Consider the following 20140-nt stretch of genomic DNA (forward strand, 5'->3'; position numbering starts at 1 on the left):
TGAGATGGTGACTTTTTTTTTTTTTTGGCCGAGTCATGCGGCTTGTAGCGTCTTAGTTCCCAGACCAGGGATCAAACCCGTGCTCTGGGCAATGAGAGCACAGAGTCCTAACCACTAGACTGCCAAGAAATTCCCTAGAGGTGACTTTTAGACAAAAGGAATATAAATGCTAATGGGACAGCCAATTGATGATCACCTAATATGTAGCCTGAAAGTGTGGAAGGTGAATTTTTGTGAAATATCAGGATTGGAGATCTGAGGTTGAGAATTATTGACAAAGAAGGTCAGCTCTCTCTCCATGCCAGTTAGCTCTTTAAGGAAAGGAATGTTGAAGAGAAGCAGTCCAAAGATCAATCCCAGGAAGAGGAAGAAGTTCGGTTCAGTTGCTCAGTCATGTCCAACTCTTTGCGACCCCGTGAACCACAGCACGCCAGGCCTCCCTGTCCATCACCAACTCCCTGAGTCCACCCAAACACATGTCCATCGAGTCAATGATGCCATCCAACCATCTCATCCTCCGTCATCCCCTTCTCCTTCTGCCCTCAATCTTTCCCAACATCAGGGTCTTTTCCAATGAGTCGGCTCTTCACATCAGGTGGCCAAAGTATTGGAGTTTCAGCTTCAACATCAGTCCTTCCAACAAACACCCAGGACTGATCTCCTTTAGGATGGACTGGTTGGATCTCCTTGCAGTCCAAGGGACTCTCAAGAGTCTTCTCCAACACCACAGTTCAAAAGCATCAATTCTTTGGCGCTCAGCTTTCTTTATAGTCCGGTTCTCACATCCATACATGACCACTGGAAAAACCATAGCCTTGACTAGACCGGACCTTTGTTGGCAAAGTAATGTGTCTGCTTTTTAATATGCTATCTAGGTTGGTCATAACTTTCCTTCCAAGGAGTAAGCATCCTTTGCTTTCTGCCGTAAGAGTGGTGTCATCTGCATATCTGAGGTTATTGATATTTCTCCCGGCAATCTTGATTCCAGCTTGTGCTTCATCCAGCCCAGTCAAGAGTAAAACAAATGTTTGGTCATAAAGGCAGGAGAGGAAGCAGGAGGAGCATCAAATTGTGGGAGACAAAAGGAATGAGGAGGAGGGCAGCACAAGTGCAGCATTGAGTTTTAAGGAGGATAAAATTGAAGAGTAGATTAAACTCAGGTGGTTCTCACTGGTGGTCTTTGCAAGAGCAGTTCCAGGGAAATTACAGATGTGCAGACCACAGTATGTGTGGAAAGACAGTGAAGGTAAGGATATAAGCCATTTGCTGTTTTTCATGTCATGAAGAAGGCAAGAAAGCTGAGAATGAGGATTCCTATATTTATTCTCTGTCCTTTAATCTGTGATTCCTTAGGTGTCACTTTTATAACCAGAGCCAGTGTCCCTATAAACACAAAACTTAGGAGATTTTTTTTTCCCCTTTCTTTTTTCTTTCATTTTCCAGACGATGTGACACTCAACTCTCTGGTGTCCGAAGCATTTGTCAGGTTTTTTGTGGAGCTGGTGGGACATTATTCTTTGAACATGACTGTCACTGAGCGTGGGGAGCGTGTATTCCAAAGGGAGCCATTTCGTAAATCTCACACCTCCCGAAGTGTACGCCACTTCCTGGATCTCTTCATGGAAACTCAGATGTTTGCAGGATTCATCCAGGACCGAGAACTTCGGAAAAGTGGGGTGAAAGGTCAGTTTCATCATAAAGGTCTCCCTCTGTATTTAGTGAGCACTTGGAAAGATCTGAAAATAATATAAACAAAAAATAACATAAGGCTACAAGGACTCACGATCAGTTGTTTATTATGGGAAAATTTTTATTTTGTGATATTGTTTTAGCTCCAGAAGTGTACTGGTAATGAGCACAGAGTTTTATTCAGTTGATTTTCAGTCTTGCATGTATGACAGTTTGAGCAGCATGAGTTTTCTTTGTAGGTTTGTTTGAGGTCCGGGCTCTCCAGTATTTGGAAACAATTCCTGAGTCTGAGCCCAGTGGAGTGAACAGAATTTTGCGAAGTCTTGGTAAGTTGCTGTTTTCCTATTATTATTATTTCCTATTATTATAGTTAAAAAAAAACAACAAGATAACAAACTTTTGTGTAAGCATGCCTCATCACAAAAGCTTTACCATCACATCAACAATATAACCTCACATACAGTGACCAGAAACCATGACCCTATTTCCACAGTGTTTGGAGAATGACAAGACTCTCAGAGGTTAGGATTCTCCATCAGAGTTGTCCATGGGACTGTTTGCCTCAGATGAAGCTTCCTCATGATATAAGAATTTTGCATATCATAATTATTCATCTTTTCTAGGCCACATCCCATGGAGAATCTTATTAAAATCTATACCTTTTTCCAGAAAAATACCCTTGGAGCATATAATCACATTTTGCCTATACTTTTAGGGTGTTCATGGACCCCCTTGAAGCCCATCCATGCACTCCAGGTTAAAATTACCTGGGTCAGTGGGCATCTGAAGCAAAAGAGGATTTCCTGCAAGTCTCTAATTTTACACTTCAAATTATGCCTAGGGCTGTTACTTCATCTTTACACCACAGCGTTAGATTAGATTAGTGGTTTTCAGCTGTGACTACAATATTATACTCTCTGGAGAACTTAAATGAAAATTCAGGGAATTCCGTGGAGGTCCTGTGGTTAGGACTCGGAGCTTCCACTGCAATTGGCACGATTCAATCCCTTCTCGGGAAACTAAGATCCCACACCCTGCAGGCTGCATGGTGCGGCAAAAAAAAAAAAGAATAAAATCCACTCCCACCCCTCACCAGGCTCCAGGAAATACCTGGAGAGCAGGAAAAGTGATTTTAACCTGCAGTCAGATTTGAAAACCACGGGATTAGATGATGTCTGAGTTTCCTTCTATGTCTACAATTAGACTTTGGGGGTTCTGTGTGTGTGTGTTTGGTTTGGGTTTTTTGGTGATTAAACACATGAAATGATAACTTGAGATGGCAGCTTACTCCTGGGCTGTTCTGAATGACTAGGCTTAATCCCTTGCCTCAAATAATGTATCCTAAATAAAAATGAACTAATGAGAGTTCACTCTTTTTTTCCTTTAGGGAGTAAAATGAAATTTCTTCAGAAGAAATGAAATCTTGACTGCCTCCATCCTGAATAGAACAGAAAGTGCCAAAGAAACTATTTTTCCAAGAGTCAGGATGCCCTGATATATTCTATAAAATGTTGAAAGGTTATAGAGTGGGCCAGGTTCTTGGAGGAGGATTCTCCTGTTGCTGCTATAGTAATCACTGGAGAATTGTTGGGAGTAGTCTGGAACCTAATTTCCTTTACTCTGTCTGCCTCCAGACTTTTTCAGGTGGCCTTTTGAGTCTTGGCTCATTCTTGTGTTTTGAGTTTAGCTTATGAAGGCACTTGTCTTTTACAAGAGAAGGACATGGTGTTGCATTTTTAAAAACAGCTCAAAGACGAGCACAGTGAGAAAAGTGCTGCATTTAAGGTACTAGGAAGGCATGATATAAGTAGAGGACACAAGCCCTTCACACATAATTCCCATCACTGAAATACCATGGCAGCTTTAAACCTGTGGGCTGTTTGAGGAATATACTCATCTCTTTTTTCAGGGGTGGCGTGGTGGGGGGCGGCGGGTAGTGTTTAAAGCTAGGGGAATCTCACATGGAAGTCCTATTTATTAAAACTGTTGTTGAGTATCTTATAAAAATAAGACACCCTACTACATTCCTTCCACATTGTATGGCACTTGGGTAGCTTGTCCCTCAGGTATCAACATTAAACACTGGGAAATTATAGCTAATAGGGGGACTTCCCTGGTGGTTCAGTGCATAAGACTCCACACTTCCACTGCAGGGGACACAGTTTCCATCCCTGGTCAGAGAGCTAAAATCCCACGTGCTGTGTGACATGGCCAAAAGAGAAAAAATATATAGCTGATAGGAAAATTTTGTCTCAAGGGCATGAAAACTACCTTCTTTTTCAGGGTCCATCTTGTGCCATGAATGGTACGTGTGTGTATGTCATCTTTAATTTAGTCTTTAAATCAACTGTATGTTTGCATCTCTCATTTCATTAATGAAGAAAGTGGAATTCAGAGTTTAAATAACTTTAAACTGAAGCCAGGACTATTCATTTTTTAACACAAAGCTGGTTATTCCTACAGATGGAAAATTGGGCTCTGTGGGATTATAGCTATTGGAAAAGGTCTTTTTGTTTTGTTATTTGTTTTAAGCTGAAGTGTGCCAGAGCCAGCTTGCAGCTCTGAGGATACAGGATTTCATGCTACAGGTGTCCAGCTGAGACTTTTTTTCTTGGTTCTTCTAGAAATGTTGGACTTTTTCTCTAAATTGGACTCAGAATATGGACATTTCCTGGGCACACACCACATAGTCACCCCAACTTTTAATATCTAAAGTAGTAGCAGTGATTTGAAAGAGAAATTTGTCAGCCATGGTGTAATTTTAATTGATAAATGTTATAGAAAGTGTCAGTTTGTTTTCTTCAACTCCTGCTGATGGCTTTAACTGCATAAAAAATATTCAAACTTAAAATATCGTAAGTTGTGTTATGATACAACTTACTGACTTGTGCAGTATTGTCATTACAACCCATTCAGGTGTGTGTGGATGGATCTGAAGCAGACAACATGTAAGATGATGGGTGCTGTATAATACAATTCCTATAGATGTGGGTCCAGAAAATAGAACTGAGCCCGTGTCTTAAAAAAAAAAAAGTTTATTAAGCAGCTTACCCCAGTGGGACTTTTACCAGACATTTCCCCTTTTGGTCTCTTCTGACACTCCCACCCTGAGGGAACAATCAGTAACTGGGAATTGAGTGTTTATCCCTCTGTGAGGAGCCCTTTACTTCAGGGTTGGGAGTCTTATTTTTATCCCTCCCATCTGAAGCTGCTTCCTTAAGTCTGTTTTGTTTTGTTTTTGTAAAGAATTACGAATTCTGGACATGTTTGTAAGATAATCGCTCAAGATTTGTATAAAATGTTGTTCACAGATCTTTTAATGAATAAACACAAAAAAATACCATGGATCTCTTGGAGAATTTGAAATAAAATTGCTTAAGTTGTAAAGATCTTTTACTTCATTTAAATCTATAGCTAACACACTTATCTAAAGGTAGGTAAAGGATAAACGGTCCTAGAGTAACCAAGCCTAATAACCGTGGCCAACATTTTCAAGCTCTTGGCGAAGTCCGGGTCTGCATTTGCACACCGGGCACAGTATATAGTGCTACTACATTATTTGGTCTTTCCCTGCTTGGTCCATCGGAACTGGAAGCCAGGGTCCAGAGACTGGGCATCAGCAACAGCAGGCGTGGTTGGAGGCAATGAGAAGAGCTCTTCTTTACCGAAAGGCAAAATGACTGGATTTTAGACACGCCCTGAAGGCAAAAATCAGCCTTTTTAAAAGATGGGATTAATGTGCAGTCACCCATCTCGCCCTGGGGCGGGGAGATCAGGTTCGTTTCCTTCTGCAGACCTAAAGCTTCGCAATTTTAACTGGAGACTAGAGCCCACTCCCTGCATTTATTCACTGCAAAGCTTCTCAGGGCGCCGAGAACAAAGAATAGTGGGAATATAGCAAGGAACTGCAAAGGGAAAGAAGTTTAAGGGAAGAAGGTGGAAGGTTAGGGGAGTAATGCCGAGGTGGGAACCCAGTATCTTTCTCCCCGCCAAATCCTGCAGCCAGTTCCCTCCAAAAATTTTAAAGGATTCCACACTCGTATCCTGGTCGAAACCGAAAGCCCCAAATCCCGCACTTGGCTGCCAGTCGACGGCAAAAAGAAGGAGCAAGCGGGGACAGGAAACAGACGCACCGAGGACTCTGGGAAACCACGAGGTGACGTCATATCCGACCAAAACAAAAATGGCCGGGCAATTTCTAGCGGGCGCGCCCTCAGAATTAACAACTGGGCGGCGCCAAAGCAGATGCACAGGTGACGTCATTACGTTAGGTCGGGCGCAGGTGACGTGTTACGTTACGTTAGCGTCGGGCACTGGAGTATTGAAGTGAACCTGAGCTCGCGCAGGCTTAGAAAACTCCAGTAAACCTAAGGATGGCGGGCACTGGTTTGGTGGCTGGGGAGGTTGTGGTGGATGCGCTGCCTTATTTTGATCAGGGTTATGAAGCGCCTGGTGTTCGCGAAGCGGTAAGTTCGGGGTTTTGTGTGACTAGCTCAGCGCTCTCTGGCCCATAGTGCCGGAAGAAGCTCCTAACAATTTCCTGCTCCTACCCTGGCCTCTTCTCGTCCTTAGGCTGCGGCGTTGGTGGAGGAGGAAACTCGCAGATACCGACCTACGAAGAACTACCTAAGCTACCTGACGGCCCCGGATTATTCTGCTTTTGAGGTACGTGTGATGTTTTGAGCCCAGCGCACAGTGAACCCTTTTGGATCGAGAGGCTTTGCCACTTAAAAGTGAATTGTAAATTCCAGCTTAAGTGTTACTTGCTTCACTACTACTTACCCTGTTGTCAGTATTGTCAGTCAGTTGAAAATAGCTGCATAGATAAGCCTCCTCCAGAGTTCTGAGACCCACAAAACTTCCTAGGGCTCCGCAGACTGACCTAACAATGCAAAAATTAGTGTTACGTCTTTCCAAGATAGGTTTTTTGCGTAAATTCTCAAAGGGATCCTCTTCCTCTAAGTATAAAATAAGTGATCTAGGCTTTTTTTTTAATACACAAAAGCCTAATTACCTAAGCTTCTGAGAGCCACAGGATTGCGGCTTTTGTTTCAAAGCCTAAATATTTACTGAATGTATGTCGTTGATTGTAGAGACAAATAACATCTAAGTGAACCATATCAAACCGTTTAGATATTTAGCCTAGAAGTGCACCCAAAATACTGTGGGTGGTAGTTTAGTCGCTAAGTCATGTCCGGCAACTTTGCGACCCCATAGGCTGTATGTAGCCGGCCAGGCTCCTCTGTACATGGGATTCTCCAGGCAAAAATGCTGGAGTGGGGTTGTCATTTCCTTCTCCAGGGGATCTTCCCAACCCAGGAATCGAACTGAGTCTTCTGCATTGCAGGCAGGTTCTTTACCAACTGAGCTACAAACGAAGCCCATCCGAAATACTGTTTAGGGTCTAAACAGTAGACCCTAAACAGTATTGTTTAGTCGCTTAGGCGTGTCTGACTCTGAGATCCCATGGACTGCAGCGGGCCCAGGCCTCCCTGTCCTTCACTATCTCCCGGAGCTGACTCAAATTCACAGTCCATTGAGTTGGTGAGAAGTGAGTGGTAGAGGATAAGATGGTTGGATAGCATCACCGACTCAAAAAAATAGTGGTTAAGTTTGAAGTAGGAGAGAGATGTTCCTACTGGCACACTTGTTTTTCCATGATTTTTTCTAAATGTTGTTACGCAAATATAGATGTTGCCACATTAAGAACTAAGGACAGTAATGAGTCCTTATTAGCTTGATTTCTGAAAGTTTCAGATAATTACATTCAGTCACAAACTTAAATACTTGAGCCAGTTTTGTGTTTAGCTCTCTTAGATACAACCTGTGTTTCCTATCTTTATAGTTAGTATACTGATTATTTCTGTGCTTCCTCTCTTTATAATTAGTATGCTGATTATTTAAGCACTTTTTATAGTGGAAGCTAATAGTATACTGTGCTCACTATCTCAGTCCTAAAAAAACTGTAAACTATATATGTTTAATATCCCAATTTTTTAGATGGGAAAACTGGAGCTTAGGCTAACCAATTTGCTCAAGACCTTAAGCACTCCTCAAACTGCCTTTGAAACTGCTCTTTCATTAGTTCATTTAACAACTATTTCTGAAGATTGGTTCTTCACAAATTATTAGAGAACAGAAGTTTACATTCTAGAGTGTGGAGACAGATAAATCAGACAGTATCAGATTGTTGATAAAGCTATACAGAGAATTAAAGTAATAACATGATGTAGAGTTACTAGGTGACTGCTTCAGATAGTTTGATTGAGGAAGGCCTGTCTAAACTGAGATGAGAATGCTCCATGAACAGGGATCTTTTTCATCTTCTTCACCACTGTATTTTCATCACTTAAAACAGAAAATAGGCACCCAAATATTTATCACTGAATGTGTGAAGAGCTTCTAAGCCAATTTAATGAATGCTTAATATATGTCATTCATGCCTAGAATTCCTTTTATAACTTAGCCCTGTGAGTGCTGGCTCAGTCTTTGAAGAGAGTTAAGTTAAAATTTCAGATCTGTTACTTGTCCTGTGAGTTAGGTAAGGGCTCTGATGTTACACGGCTGAAGATAGCTTGTACTGTATATTTGTATTTTCTTTATTACCTAATTGTTAATTTTTACTCTTGTCACTGTGCATAGGGTTCTATCTAGAATGCCTTAGTTTCTACAGGAAACTAAATAACCACATTTTCTTAGAGTTTTGTGAAGCTCAGCAGTAGTCCAGAAAAGACTTTCTCCAACGAAGACATACTTAATGCAAAACTTTTAAACAGTGAATGTGGACTTCTAGAACACCTTTTTAGCTTACTCTTTAGTCTATATGAAATAGGATGTTGACTAAAACATTGGACCTAAAGAGGTAGAACTATACCACAATTTTTGAAAATAGTAAAATTATTAGAGGCTTCTCAGGTGGCTCAGTGGTAAGGAATCCACCTGCCAATGCGGGAGACATGGGTTCCATCCTTGGGTCAGGAAGATCCCCTGGAGGAAATGGCAACCCACTCCAGTATTCTTGCCTGGAAGATTACATGGACAGAGGAGACTGGAGGGCTATAGTCCATGGGGTCACAAAAGAGTCGGACATGACTTAGTGATTAAACAAAAACAACTTTTCTTTGAGGGCCCCTTTACATATGAAATAGGTGTGTGCCTGTGTACTTTTCCACATTCTAGAGATCACTGACTCCAGAGAAGAGTTGGGGGTAGGGGGATGATCCGTTATAATAGGTAGTAGTAAAGTATAAATACTTAAGTAGATTAGATCCGTTACTTGTTTGGTGGTTTTTAATTTGTTTGTTGATATGATTTTGGAAATAATTCTTTCTTCAATTTATATATCAGACAGACATAATGAGAAATGAATTTGAAAGACTAGCTGCTCGACAACCAATTGAATTGCTCAGTATGAAACGGTGAGTCCTATTCTTGGTTTAGCTGGGCTCAGATCATTCTTTAATTTATTAGTAAAACTTCTTGCTTGTCAGGTCAGTTCAGTTCATTCGCTCAGTCATGTGTGACTCTTTGCAACCCCATGGACTGCAGCACACCAGGCCTCCCTGTCCATCACCAGCTCCTGGAGTTTACTCAGACTCATGTCCATTGAGTTGGTGATGCCATCCAACCGTCTCATCCTCTGTCGTCCCCTTCTCCTCCCACCTTCAATCTTTCCCAGTATCAGGGTCTTTTCCAGTGAGTCAGTTCTTCACATCAGGTGGCCAAGGTATTGGAGTTTCAGCTTCAACATCAATCCTTCCAATGAACCTTCAAGACTGATTTCCTTTAGGATGGACTGGTTGGATCTCCTTGCAGTCCAAGGGACTCTCAAGAGTCTTCTCCAACACCACAGTTCAAAAGCATCAATTCTTCGGTGCTCAGCTTTCTTTATGGTCCAACTCTCACATCCATACATGACTACTGGAAAAACCATAGCTTTGACTAGACAGACCTTTGTTGCCAGAGTAATGTCTCTGCTTTTTCGTAAGCTGTCTAGGTTGGTCATAACTTTTCTTCCAACGAGCAAGCATCTTTTAATTTCATGGCTGCAATCACCATCTGCAGTGATTTTGGAGCCCAAAAAAATAAAGTCAGCCACTGTCTCACTGTTTCTCCATCTATTTTCCATGAAGTGATGGGACTGGATGCCATGGTCTTAGTTTTCTGAATGTTGAGTTTTAAGCCAACTTTTTCATTCTCCTCTTTCACTTTCATCAAGAAGATCTTTAGTTCTTCACTTCTGCCATAAGTGTGGTATTATCTGCATATCTGAGGTTATTGATAACTTCTGTAGCCATGTTCAAATAAATGTGGAAAAGGAAAAAACTTGTCTGCTTTTATATTAATACATGTTTTTTCATATAATAGTTACACTCGTGGTTTATATAATCTTTTGTTAATGTTTAAAAATGTTCTTTCCACCATCATTAAAATGTAAACTATTTTAAAATTCAATAACAAGAGAATGGAAAATTATAATTAAGTTCATGTTTAAGAATTCCCAAGGACATGTTCCTGATTAGACATGTAGTGCTTCACTCTTACACAGACAGTGTTAGTAAACTCAGAGTGCCTGCATAGTTTACCTTTGATTCTACTGTCTCCCTTCCCATACCACTTTACTACAAAACTGTTTCTCCTTCCTCAGGGAAAAAACCCGAAACATTTTTTTGTTCCTTTCTCTAAAATGGAGAATTGGGTTGCTTACCATCTGAGGTCCCCTTCAGCTCTAAGATAACAATGAAATGATGAGAACCAGTATATAATCTGGCAGAGCGGAGAGGGCTACATGAACAGTGGGGTTATCCTCTCAGCATATGTACAGATTATAAGAGGGATTTGAGCCTATAGAACCAAAAGACCAGATTTGTTCTTTTCTTGTGGTCCATTTCCTATCTGGCCTGACATGATAAAAGCAGAAAAACTTCCAAGACTCCTTAGTTCTCACATTTCCAGGTGCTTCTGCTCTAAAGGTTTTCATGATAGTAGCTCTTTTATAATAGCATATTTTAAACCCATAAATAGGTTATAATCCATTAAGCAGTTGATTGTGAAGTTCAGTAAGACATCACAGCACTTTTTTTTAAGGAAGATAAAATATCAGAATGCATCGCGTGTAAAGTTAAGTACTGTTTTGTGAAACTTCAGTTATGTGTATTTGTATACTGTGTCACAGTGTAAAATATTTCTTATTGTGGGTTATGATTTGAAGTTCTCAAAATGCTACATTTATGATGCATGTGTAAAGTTTGCTTTTTTAAAAAAAAGAAACAAAATGGTTTATCACTTCTTAGTCCCAGCTGCATGTCCCTCAATTTTTCATAGGAATGATGTGAAGTTTTTACAATATCTAATAAAAATAACAAAATGGAAATTGAAAGTTAGTTTGTAGCAACTCAGTAATGAGCTGGGATTTATGAGTGTATGTTGCTGGCTATATTGGCAGTATTGAAGGACTGAGTATTATTGAAAATAGAGAAAAGACTGTGAAATGTAAAAATCATTATATACCTTTGCCATTTTTTTCTCTAGAGGGGTGTAGATATGTGGGTAGAAGGGTGGATAGATGTAGGTGTGTTTTACAAAATGATAGCATAGTTTTTCATATCCTGTTTTTTTCCCTTAATGTATTACAAACATTTTAATATTCTAAGTATTTTTTAGTAACATTTAATAGCTAATATAACAGTCCTTTATGTGAATGCATACTGTAGCTTATTGTATCATTTCACATTGAAGTGAACAGTTCTTTGTTACTGTATATCATAATGCTAAATCTTATTTGTAAATTGATTCTTAGCTTCTTATTATTACAAGGTCTACATGTTATCTTCAGTCTTCTGGTTGGTGTTTTGTTTTTTTTTTTTTTCAGTCTTCTGTTTTTACTGTGTGCGTAGACCTATGAGGCATTCTGTTGGGAGTAGAGAGAAAGATTTGGAGGAATATGTGGTTTTATTTCATTGTTGTTTAATTTCAGATACGAACTTCCAGCCCCTTCCTCAGGTCAGAAAAATGACATCACTGCATGGCAAGAGTGCGTAAACAATTCTATGGCGCAGTTAGAGCATCAAGCAGTTCGAATTGAGAATCTGGAACTAATGTCCCAGCATGGATGCAATGCCTGGAAAGTGTATAATGAGTAAGAAACCTTTTTTCTTTTTTAAACCCATCCCACCTGTTTAAGGGGACCTAAACCTAACACATTTATTGTGTAATGTTGCAATAACAAGTTTTGAGGTCTGATTTACAAAACAGCTTGGTAGTAGACTATAATCCTTAATGTGGGGGATTGCTTATACAGTCAGCTCTCATTAGTTGTGCTTTCTGCTTTTTAAAGTGGCCTTGAATACTGCTTTAGCAAATACTGAACTATTTCAGTATTTGGGAGAAATACGTACATGTGTATATTATATACACATCTCACATATACGATAATCTTACACACTTTATAACAACTCACCTTGACAGATTCTGTATTTTATTTATTTTATAAAAGAGAAGACAAAGTTCGGAAATGTTAAGTAGCTTGCCAGAGTTGGAAATTAAACTCTCTCCTCTGGTTATCTCTGCATGAGACCTGAAACAAGAAAGTGGAGTATCTCCTTGTTCTGCTTTAGCTGCAAATGTGCATGTTCAGCAACTCTGAATTTTTTGCTTCTCTGAGCACATCCATGAATGATCAGAGAACTCTGCAGGGATTGATTTGGGGGTTACAAATAAATTTGAGTTAATGGGCAAATTCACTTGTAGAGAATCTGCAGATAATGAGAATTGATTTTAAGTAGATAATTAACACCAGAAACAAGAGTGCTACTGAACTCCTATTTTTTTCCACATAACTAGCTTTAGCTTTAGGTTTTGCTGTCTATAGTATTTAAGGTTCAGTTTCCAATTTGTAAAAGTTCTTGGTTAGTTCCATGGCTTCTTTGAGCCCTAAAATCCCACGTTTCTGTTAACAGTTTAAGGCCATTGAACCTCATGACTGCATAAAACCGTTTGTTAACGTATGATTCCTGAAACAGTAAAGCAAAAATCACAAAATGATAAATAGCTTTTCTCAAGTTTTCAGAATCATGTTTAAACTTCTATGGTCACATAAGGATCTGTGGGCAAAATCCAGAATTAAGAAACTGAAGAACAAACAATTCAGTTTCTGTTGTGAATGTTGCAAGGCAAATAAAGGAACAGTGGAGTTAGGATGATTAATAAGTTTAAGAGAGAAATCAATCCAAAACAATGTGCATTTCATAAAGTGGGAAAATGTGATTTTTGTTCTCAAGAAGCTTTCTTTATCTAGTTGAAGAAGCAAGATAATCTAGGCCAGATAACCAAGTAGTTCATTTTGGCAATATGGAGGCATGTGCTGCATTGTGGTCTGTAAACTATAGAGATCCAGAGAAGGGGACATTAGGGATTAGGTCCCTTGTAAAAGGATGAGATATGAGGGTGGGGATTATTGAAGTGTAGTTGAGTTTTGTGTTAGTTTGAGATGTACGGCATAGTGATCTGGTATTTTTGCAGATTATACTCTATTATAGGTGATTACAAGATAATGGGTATAATTCCCTATGCCATACAGTATACCCTTGTTGCTTATCTACTTTACATATAATAGTTTGTATCTGTTACCTATCCCTAATTTGTCTCTCCTCCGCTTCTCTCACCTTTGTTAACCACAAATTTGTTTTCTTTATCTGTGAGTCTGTTTCTGTTTTGCGTGTATATTTTATTTGTATTATTTTTTGAGATTCCATATATAAGTGGTATCATACAGTATTTGTCTCTGACTTACTTCACTAAGCGTAATATTTTCTAGCACCATCCACATTGCTGCATATGGCAATATTTCTTTTTTATGACTGAGTAGTAGTTCCATTGCTGATGTGTGTATATGTGCCACATCTTAAACTCAGTCATCGGTTGGTGAGCACTTGGGTTGCTTCCGTGTTGCAGCTGCTGCAAACACTAGGGTGCGTGTGTCTTTTCAAATTACAGTTTTCATTTTGTTTTCAGATAAATGCCCAGGAGTAGAACTGCTGTATCATATGGTATTAATAGTTCTATTTTTAGTTTTTTGAGGGACCTTCATACTGTTTTCCATAATAGCTGCACCAATTTACATTCCCATCAGCAGTGTACAAGGTTTTCAGAAAAGGGTGGAATATGGATGTTTAGAGGAGAGAGAGAACATTCTAGGAATGGAGGAGAACATAGATGTGGGGCAGGGGGGAAAGAGATGCCTCAGATTTAACATTGCTTTCATAATTAAAGCTATAAAGCTTTAATAATTATTCTTTACTTAAAGTGCAGGCTTTTTTTTTTTTGAGAAAAGCCAGCATAAAGCACTTTTATTGCATTCATGTGTAGTGCAGGGGGTGGGGGTAGGCTGGGGGAGTAGGCAGCAATTTCTCTCACCAAATCACTACACAGGTCAGCAAAGGGGTGAGAGGGGGCAAGGAGAAGCCAGGAAACTGATATCAGCAGGGGGAGCTGAGCATTAAAAAACAGGAGATGCTGAAGCTGTGATGATGAGCATCATTTTCTTAAGACAATGCTCAAGGATTTGTCATGATGGCTGGGCTTTCATGGGTGTTAAGTGTCTACAAACAGCACCTTCAATTTAACTTTCGATTAAAGTTCTTAAAATTTAGGAAGTAGAGCTTGGATAGCTATGTGACTACAAAAATCCTGGATATCCATTAGAAAAACCACAAGATGGAAGAAAAAAACAAAGGCCAGGCCATGAAGGTTTTAGAGGTCTCTGCTGGCCCAGGGAACAGACATCTGCAGTGTCCAACATCTCAGTGAAAACGATCTGTTTTCAAAAGGCAGAGGGTCTACGAGGAGGGTGAGGGTGGGGCAGTGGAGGCAAATGCTCTCCCTCTTCCTGCTGCAGTTTTGGGTAGGGTTTTCAATTCAACCTGAAGACGTGTCTCAACTTGGAGAATAATTCGGCCCTCAAAAGCACCTTGAATCTGCAATGGCTTTGCAGCTCAGCAGCAAGAACGTTTAATATATAATAGATAAAACTTTCATCCAAAAAAAAACAAAGATTCTTGCACCCTGCCCCCCCCAACACCAATTCCTGGTCTAAAGTTAACCCATTACTTGTGCTGTTAATACTTGACTAATACATAGTTGGAAACCTAGATCCAAAGGACTGAAACTCAATCTTCACCCCAAAACAAAAACAAACTGAGTAATTTGAGGTTTATGGCATATACTTCAGGTCAACACACATACGAGGAGAAGGGGGAAGAGCAGAGCCGGTGTCAGAACACATTCAGTCTGGGGAGATGTTTATACAAAGACTATAGTGGAACATCAGGAAAAGCTCCATACGGACTCGCTGTGTGCGTCTGGAGGCGCCAGATCCTTCTGTGGCACATCCAAGAATGGGGAGCTCACGGAGGAGGCCACTCCTGTTATTCCAGTTTTAGAAGTTCAGGTCAAAGATGAGAGTGGCATTTGGTGGGATGATGCCTGGGTGCCCAGTGGCACCATAGGCATAGTCTGGGGAGATAGTCAGCTTGGCTCTCTGTCCCACGCTCATCTGGGCAACCCCTTCTTCCCAGCCTCGGATCACCTCCTGCTTGCCCAGCGCAAACTTAAAGGGCTTGTTTCTGTCCCAGGAGGAATCGGATTTCTTTCCATCGTCAAGCATCCCCGTGTAGTGCATCACGCAGGTCTGGCCGCACTTTGGGAAGGTGTGCCCGTCTCTGGGAGAGATGGTCTCCACCTGCACTCCCATGGCTGCGGTAGTGGCGGACGCTGGGTTAGCCGATGGGCTGTGCTACAGGTGGCGTGGACCGAGCAAGGTCCAGGCTATTTAACGTGATATTCAAAGCAAAAGTCTAGTCCTCTCTTTGGTGACTATCATAAAATCTGCCTCCGAACCTTTACTCAGACCTTACCTCCTCCTGAAATACCTTTTAACTATTCTACCCAAATTCAGCTTATTCAAGGCATGACTTTAATCTGTTTCCTTTTCTTCCCTGATTAAAATTCTGCCTCTGGTACTCTCCCTCTTTTGAGTAACTATACGAATCACTATGCGCATCACTTGTTTTCCATTTAATTGCATAACACTTTCTAGTGTCTGTCTTTTTTTTGCCGATTATTTTGTCTCCTCCAAACCCAGTGGATGTTTCTCCAGAGGAACTATACTATATCTTATCAAAAGTAAATTTTCTTTCTTTGTGATAGGATTCGCAGATGTCCAATATGCTAGGCAGAAAACTTTTCAGTTTTAAGTAGGTCTTGGTGCAGAACTTTAAAAAAAACAGTATTTCATTAATAAGGAGGGAATTCTTTACTGAAACTGAAGGGAAACCCTTCAAGGTCAGCCCCTAATTTTACAAATAAACAGATTTTAGCCCTCGTGATATTGAATGACTCATCCAAGGAAGCATAGCTATTTAGGGTAGAGCTGAGCTAGACCCCAAGTCTTCTGATTCCCATGGTATGGTGTCGTCAGTTTCAGCATTCTGAATACTTGAGGAGGGACCTGTGTGTTTAAGAGGGAATCTAGAAGAAGGGAGAAGACAACAAATAAGCTGGGCTTTCAGAAAGAGGTGATTCAAAGAAAAGTTCCCTATTAATGGTCGGAGGTCAGGAATAGAGTACTAAGCTTTATTGTCTTCAGGGTGGAATAATTGTCAAAGTGGAATGAGCTGAAGGAAAGCTTGGAGAGGCACCACTGTTTGAAGACGAGATTTCTATAGAATTAGAGTTCGTTTTTGAAAATCAGTTGGTAGAGATAGGAGAATTAACTCAGAAGGGAAGCAGGAAATTTGAGCCACAAAAGCCCGGAAATAATACTGGATCTAGAGCAAGAGCATAGTAGAGCCAGTATGGTTGAAATGGACACTACAGCCTTAAGAGGAAATTGATAGGGTGTGTGAATTATATCCGGAGAAGGCAATGGCAACCCACTCCAGTACTCTTGCCTGGAAAATCCCATGGACGGAGAGGCCTGGTAGGCTGCAGTCCATGGGGTCGCTAAGAGTCGGACACGACTGAGCAACTTCACTTTCACTTTTCACTTTCCTGCATTGGAGAAGGAAATGGCAACCCACTCCAGTGTTCTTGCCTGGAGAATCCCAGGGACGGGGGAGCATGGTGGGCTGCCGTCTATGGGGTCGCACAGAGTCGGACACGACTGAAGTGACTTAGCAGCAGCAGCAGTGAATTATATCTTAGCAAAGCTGTAGTTTAGGAAAAGAGAGAGATTGAACTCTACCCTTGAGTCATTTCTCTAATGATGATTTCAGGGAGCTCTGTATAACTCAACTTCTCCCCTCTGCTGGTTAAAGCTGATTTGGACTGGAATCTGAATCTACAGCCTTCCACAACAGTTCTTGTCTTCTCTCTAGTTAGCAGTCGACAGGAGGAGAGAGTGACACACTAAATGTAGGTGAAGAAATAGAAATAAAAGGAGGCATACTCATCAGATATTCCCTCAGCTTCTCCATGTAAAGAAAATAACAGTTTAAGACGTGATATAAGTACACAAAATCAGAATATCAGTAAACAACTTGGGTTCATGAGTTTATAAGACCTGAATTCACCTCTGAGACTTAATCATGTGTGTTACCTTGACCAAGTTACTTAATCTGAATATAGTGTCTTAACCTATGAAATGGGGATAATGATGTCTACCTCAAAGAACTCTTGTGAGAATTAAGTTAGTATTGTAGAGTGTCTAACATGATGTTTGGCACAGGGAGCTCAAAAAATACTGGTTTATTTTTTAGCAGAAAAACTTGACCTTGTGTCAACTAGACAGTATACTTTAAGTTAGCACTATTTGATTTTAATGTACATTAATCTGATTTTCTTTTTTAGAAATCTAGTTCATATGATTGAGCATGCACAGAAAGAGCTTCAGAAGTTGAGGTAAATTGTTTTTCTTTCTATTTTAGAATGAAGTTTAGGTGAATCCTTAGTAAAGACAATGAGAAGAAAAAGGAACCACTGGACTATAGTCATACTAGAGTAAATAATTGATGATCCACTCTGTCCAGTGTTTAGTGTTGGGTTTGCCCTAACTGAGTTGAAAAGAAATAGACCTGAGATCTGAAAACATCTCTCCGGGGTTATTTGCAGTTTGCAATTACTGAAATAATACTTTTAGAAGGAAAAAGTAGAATAATATGTATAATATGATTTATATTAAATTACACACACACACCCTAATCTCTGTATGCATATACACATACAGGAAAGTATCTGAAAGAATACTCACCAAAAACTGAACAAAAGTTATCAGAGAGAAGGAAAAGCACATGGAAGGAGGAACTATCCATTCTTAAGCAATTAAAGATGTACTAATTATAGACTTTTCTGTTGATTTTAATCTTATGTTGGGATGTAGGTGGGTTGTATAAATTTTTTTTTTTTTACAGGAAACATATTCAAGACTTAAACTGGCAACGAAAGAACATGCAACTCACAGCTGGATCTAAATTAAGAGAAATGGAGTCAACGTGAGTAACTGTAATTCCATCACCTTTTAAATTGTTTGGCACGTGTTAAGATCAAGATTCAACAATATGATTCAAACAGTATTCAAATAGAGTGCCATAAGTATCAAAGAAATGCTTTTCCGGAATCCCAGTCTTCACTGCTTCTGCCTATTTCTGAAGTATGGGCTTGAAAGGAAGTTAGAGTTACAAACAAAAAACTGAACCACTGCTAATTTATTCTGATTTTAGAGCCCCCTGTTTTCCATCCACTACTTCTGTTCTGAATAGAATTCTACCTTTTAAAAGGAAAAAAAGTCTATTTTTAAACTCTTACAGGAGGGAAATTCTTTACTTTCTTGATCATTTGTGTATATATTTTGTTTTCTTAATGTTGTTCTTCATATACTCAAATAAATTTGTACAAATCTCTGAATATAGTCATTTTTTTTAATTGTTTCTTTTCTTTTTTGAACTCTTTCCCTAATCTCCCTGCCTCCATCACCCACACCATTGTCCTTATTCCACCTTCCCCTCATCCTCTGAGTACCCCATGTTATCAGTCTATTATTGTATCTTTCCACACTGTTCTTCAAACTGATATAATCTTCTGCATGTACATGTGTGTTTGTTTCATTTGTCCTAGAGATTTTTTTTCTGGGAGAAGGGGAAGATTCTTTGAATCTGTGGAATTCTATCTTAGCAGCTGTAGAAATTTCTTCATCATTTTTAACTATTGCCTTTTCTAACCCAATTAAATACTAACTTCAGTCACTCTTTCATATCTCTTAAGCTCTTTCTAATTTGTTCTTTTTTTAAACTTTTTATTTTGAGATAATTGTAGGTTCACATGCAATTTAAGAAGTAGTACAGAGAGGTCCTGTATGCATACCCTTTACTCACTTCCCCCCCTAATTGTGCCTCAGCTTTTGAAAATGTAAAGCTAAAAGTGAAGGTTAGTATTATGGTTAAAAATGTATATACTGGTTAAAAATGTGTGTACTATAAATGTGTATAGTTATGTGTATGCTATAAACATCTTGTAAGGGAAATTTTGCTTTAGGTAATTTTCCCCTCTGTTTTCTTTCCTAGCTGGGTATCCCTGGTCAGTAAAAATTACGAGATTGAAAGGACTATTGTACAATTAGAAAATGAGCTCTTTCAAATGAAGCAGCAACACGGAGAGGCAAACAAAGAAAACATACGGCAGGACTTCTGAAATAGACTGGTTTGGTGGGTAAAGTGGAAGGTACGTTGAGCTTTCACAGAAAATCAAGCATATTATAACTATGAAGAACATCGGCATCTTTTGGAAACCATCAGTGGTTATATGTTTAGAAACCATAAAATGTGGGTTGTTGTATTCTATTTGTACATTTTAGCAAAATAAAAAACTTCAACATGGTGGTGGTTTGTTTTGTTTTGTGTTTTTGCTATTAAAAAAAGACAGAACTTTAGATTTCCAAGATTAGTATGGCTTTAGAATAATCTTTTGTTCATAAAATTAATTTTGAGTCACTGAGACCATATTTTGTACCCAGGAGATCCTTACTGAAAGTTTTCAACATGTACAAGAAGTTGGAAATTTTGGTTTATTAATATAAGTATTTCAAATAAAGAGGTAGTTCTAAACAAATTTTTAATTACCAAACAAGACTAAAGAAATACAGTGGCTCCATGTATGTTATCTGTGATCACCATCACTGTAAGCAACAGTTACATAAAGCTTAGTATGTGCTGAGCACTGTTCTAAGCACTTTAGGTAGATGAACTAAACTTACATGAATTAAAAAAAAAAAAGGATCCTCACAAAAGCCTATGGAATTACATATTGTTCTCATATACAAACTGACAGGTTCTGATGAAGTAATTTGCTAAAGTTTTTTTAGCTAGAAAGTGTCTTCAAGGTTTTGAATCCAGTAGTAAAAATGTTTGCAACATACCAAAGGATACATAGTCTTCCTGTACAGAGACCTTTTACAAATCAC

General features: G+C 39.4%; 3 protein-coding genes across 7 annotated transcripts in view; 2 read left to right on the forward strand and 1 right to left on the reverse strand.

The window, feature by feature from the left end:
- The window catches only part of DENND2C (DENN domain containing 2C), an 83207-nt gene extending 78131 nt beyond the window's left edge, over positions 1 to 5076 (forward strand). For all 5 annotated transcript variants that reach the window (XM_081493356.1, XM_081493357.1, XM_081493355.1 and 2 more), the window contains 3 exons: positions 1444 to 1683; positions 1929 to 2015; positions 3077 to 5076. In XM_081493356.1, coding sequence (XP_081349482.1) covers positions 1444 to 1683; positions 1929 to 2015; positions 3077 to 3108 — 359 coding nt within the window. In that variant the 3' untranslated portion in view covers positions 3109 to 5076. The remainder of the gene's footprint in view (positions 1 to 1443; positions 1684 to 1928; positions 2016 to 3076) is intronic.
- Positions 5077 to 5986: 910 nt separating this feature from the next.
- BCAS2 (BCAS2 pre-mRNA processing factor) lies at positions 5987 to 19557 on the forward strand. The gene is made up of 7 exons (XM_081493359.1): positions 5987 to 6155; positions 6262 to 6354; positions 9037 to 9107; positions 11666 to 11827; positions 17536 to 17586; positions 18096 to 18176; positions 19245 to 19557. The coding sequence occupies exons 1-7, from the start codon at positions 6063 to 6065 to the stop codon at positions 19369 to 19371; spliced, it is 678 nt and encodes a 225-aa protein (XP_081349485.1). The 5' UTR covers positions 5987 to 6062; the 3' UTR covers positions 19372 to 19557.
- On the reverse strand, positions 15112 to 15439 carry LOC145507261 (peptidyl-prolyl cis-trans isomerase FKBP1A-like). The gene has a single exon (XM_081493361.1). The coding sequence runs from the start codon at positions 15437 to 15439 to the stop codon at positions 15125 to 15127; it is 315 nt and encodes a 104-aa protein (XP_081349487.1). The 3' UTR covers positions 15112 to 15124.
- Positions 19558 to 20140: the final 583 nt, after the last annotated feature.

The sequence above is a fragment of the Giraffa tippelskirchi genome, chromosome 5 (assembly GCF_054371585.1).
Source record: "Giraffa tippelskirchi isolate mGirTip1 chromosome 5, T2T-mGirTip1v1.2.pri, whole genome shotgun sequence".
Lineage (NCBI taxonomy): Eukaryota > Metazoa > Chordata > Mammalia > Artiodactyla > Giraffidae > Giraffa > Giraffa tippelskirchi.

What these genes read in the sequence shown, in the direction of transcription:
- BCAS2 (XM_081493359.1), top strand. Translation starts at nt 6,063, where the DNA reads ATGGCGGGCACTGGTTTGGTGGCTGGGGAGGTTGTGGTGGATGCGCTG. An exon ending in GAATTGCTCAGTATGAAACG is followed by an intron (nt 9,108 to 11,665) that starts GTGAGTCCTATT and finishes GTTTAATTTCAG; the next exon opens with ATACGAACTTCCAGCCCCTT. An exon ending in AAAGAGCTTCAGAAGTTGAG is followed by an intron (nt 17,587 to 18,095) that starts GTAAATTGTTTT and finishes TTTTTTTTACAG; the next exon opens with GAAACATATTCAAGACTTAA.
- LOC145507261 (XM_081493361.1), bottom strand. Translation starts at nt 15,439, where the DNA reads ATGGGAGTGCAGGTGGAGACCATCTCTCCCAGAGACGGGCACACCTTC.